The 2,764-nt window shown below is 58.9% G+C and overlaps 1 protein-coding gene across 1 annotated transcript; it reads right to left on the reverse strand.

Annotated features, from left to right (window-relative positions):
* Nucleotides 1–204: 204 nt before the first annotated feature.
* LOC102857171 (putative protein TPRXL-like) lies at nucleotides 205–1,496 on the reverse strand. The gene is made up of 3 exons (XM_006879448.1): nucleotides 1,488–1,496; nucleotides 1,178–1,363; nucleotides 205–633 (listed from the first exon to the last, which is right to left on the reverse strand). The coding sequence occupies exons 1-3, from the start codon at nucleotides 1,494–1,496 to the stop codon at nucleotides 205–207; spliced, it is 624 nt and encodes a 207-aa protein (XP_006879510.1).
* Nucleotides 1,497–2,764: the final 1,268 nt, after the last annotated feature.

The raw sequence follows: 2,764 nt of genomic DNA on the forward strand, positions 1-2,764 counted from the left end.
CTCCAGGACTGGAAGGCACCCCCTCCTTCCTCATCCCCTTCTCATCAGCTGCCCTAGGCTGGCACCCACCCAGCATTGTCCATAAGCTTGGCTCTCAGTCTGGGGCAACACTCATGCCCTTGACGGGACCAGAATGTGGAACTAGAAAAGTCAAGCACTGAACAAAAAGTGCAGAGCCCCAGGCCACATCATGATGAGGCAACCCTACCACTGAGACCATGCGGCCTGGGAAGAGGGGTCACCCATGGCCTGGGAAGAGGGGTCATCAATGGCCTGGGAAGAGGGGTCACTGATGGCCTGGGAAGAGGGGTCACTGATGGCCTGGGAAGAGGGGTCATCCATGGCCTGGGAAGAGGGGTCATCCATGGCCTGGGAAGAGGGGTCATCAATGGCCTTGGAAGAGGGGTCACTGATGGCCTGGGAAGAGGGGTCACCCATGGCCTGGGAAGAGGGGTCACTGATGGCCTGGGAAGAGGGGTCACCCATGGCCTGGGAAGAGGGGTCACCCATGGCCTGGGAAGAGGGGTCACCCATGGCCTGGGAAGAGGGGTCACCCATGGCTTGGGAAGAGGGGTCACTGATGGCCTGGGAAGAGGGGTCACCCATGGCCTGGGAAGAGGGGTCACCCATGGCCTGGGATGAGGGGGTCACTGATGGCACTAAGATGAAAGCTTGAGACCTGAGACCACGGGAATGCTTCCTCGTGTCCCCTGAGATGACGCTGTCCAGGCACTCACACCTGGGGCATGTCCACCACGAGGACAGTCCCCAGAAAACAACAGACCAGATCTTTAAGAAGCAAGAACGATCTTTAGGCTCTAGCTGGTGGGTGGCCATCCAAATGCTCTTAGACATGGTGTCAGCTGCCAGAGTCCATGCCAGCTCACAATGACCTCGGGCACAGTGGGTGATGTCCTGGCCAGTCCTGCACTGCCCCATGAACTGTGCTGACTGGGACCGTGGGGCCCGCAGGGTCTCACAGGCTGATTTAGAAGGGGTCTCCAGGCCTCTCTCCTTTTCACAGCAACATGCTACCTCCACTGGCTGACCACTGGACACTGCCTGGGAAGTGTGCTGATCAGGAATTGGGGCCAGGTCTCTGCATGGGAGGTAAGAATTCAACTATGGAACCCACCAACAATGCTGCACCCTGAGAAATAGCAATAGCAACACTCACCGTTCGTCCAGCTGTGAAGACCCCGCCTCTGGTGAGTGAGCGCCCCAGCTCCAGGCCTCTGCCTTCCCTGCTGCCCAGGATCTCAAAGCCTTGGCCTTCTGGGCTGATGCTGACCGTCTCCCAACCCTGAGTCTCTCCATGGAGGCTCATCTCTCCATTGTCCACTTTGCTAGCCTCCCCCACATCCTGGAGATGGTGCACAGGGGCAACAGAGATGGGATTCTCTGGTCGCTGGGCCCAGGCCAGGCATGGTCCTCCCTGCCACCAGGGAGGTCACAGCCCACATGCCTCCTCATGCCCTAGTCCATACCTGCTGCATGCCCCGCCCCTCAACACCGGACATGTGCCTGAGGTGGGGAAGTGGGGGGACTTCCCCACCCCTCTGGCAGGTCTCCTTGCCCCTCCCCCCTGCCTGGCAGGGAGCCCCCCTCTCCATGGCTCTCCAGGTACCTCAGCGCTGGCTAAGTGCCCCTCCATCTCTGTCATCGCTAATGAAACACTGCACTTTATCCAGCCCAGCCTCACAGAAGGTTTTCCAATCTGGGGTCTGCTCCTGAGAGGCCCCTCCAGTCCGTCTCTAGTTCTCCATCCTTCACTTTCGGTGGGGACCCTCCTGCGCTCTGGTGGCTGCAGAGGAGGAGGGAGGAGAATGCGGTTTAAGGCCTCTGCAGGCGGCAGACAGCACTTTGCCCATGAAGGTGAGTCACCTCCAGGATCAGTAGTAAGGGGGTGCTCCAGGTGCTGGAGAAAAGGGACAAGTGCTCAGACGTGGGGGTATAGTGAGCACCACTTAACCCTGCTCACAGACGAGCATGAGGCAATGAGAAGCCAGGGAGCCCCCAGAAAATGTACCCCAAAAGTCCAGGGCAGTGCACAGGGTGGGAGGGGGCAGGAGAAGTCAGAAGATGCACGCCCACCCTGTGCTCTCTGCGCCCCCCTGTCCCCACTCTCGAGAAAATGGCTGGAGAACCCTGAGTGAACAAGAACTCCCAGACCTTACCCAGAGCCAGACTCTAAATCTGGGCCATCAGACTGGACCCCGAGAATCCTGGAGGCCATTAGATGCTGCCTGTTCATCTGGGGAAACTGAGTCCAAGAGCACATGGGGCCTAAGCCCAAGCTTTCCATTTCGGGTGTCCACTTGGGTTCCTGTACTTCCTGGGGGCTCTACATTCGTAGTCTGTGGATTAGAACGTGTCGGGGCTTAAATCTATATGGATCTTAAGTGGTCCAGGACAAGCAGGGTCCCCTGGCTACCGTCGCTGCAGCCGCTTGCACCAGCACGCTTCCTTCCACGCCAGCGGACGCAGTGCGGGTACGCAGGCCCGGCTCGGGGCACCCACCCCCCAGGCGCTGCTGCGAGCTGTGCTCCGCGAGGCCGAGTGCTGGGTATTAAGCTCCGGGCGGACTGCGCCTCGCGATAAGGAGCTCGGCGGACAGGGCTGAGCGAGGCTCGCCTCTCTTCTTACTTTTTTTTTTTTTTCTCTTTCTCATCATCCCTCAACTTGGGTATTTTGGAGCTTAGAAGTGTCAGCTCTAATCGAACCAGGAGACCAGCAGCAGGAGGCGGATTTGCCGTGGAAAATG

This window comes from Elephantulus edwardii, unplaced genomic scaffold, assembly GCF_000299155.1.
Source record: "Elephantulus edwardii isolate Elephantulus edwardi_28Jun2011 unplaced genomic scaffold, EleEdw1.0 scaffold00003, whole genome shotgun sequence".
NCBI classification, from domain to species: domain Eukaryota; kingdom Metazoa; phylum Chordata; class Mammalia; order Macroscelidea; family Macroscelididae; genus Elephantulus; species Elephantulus edwardii.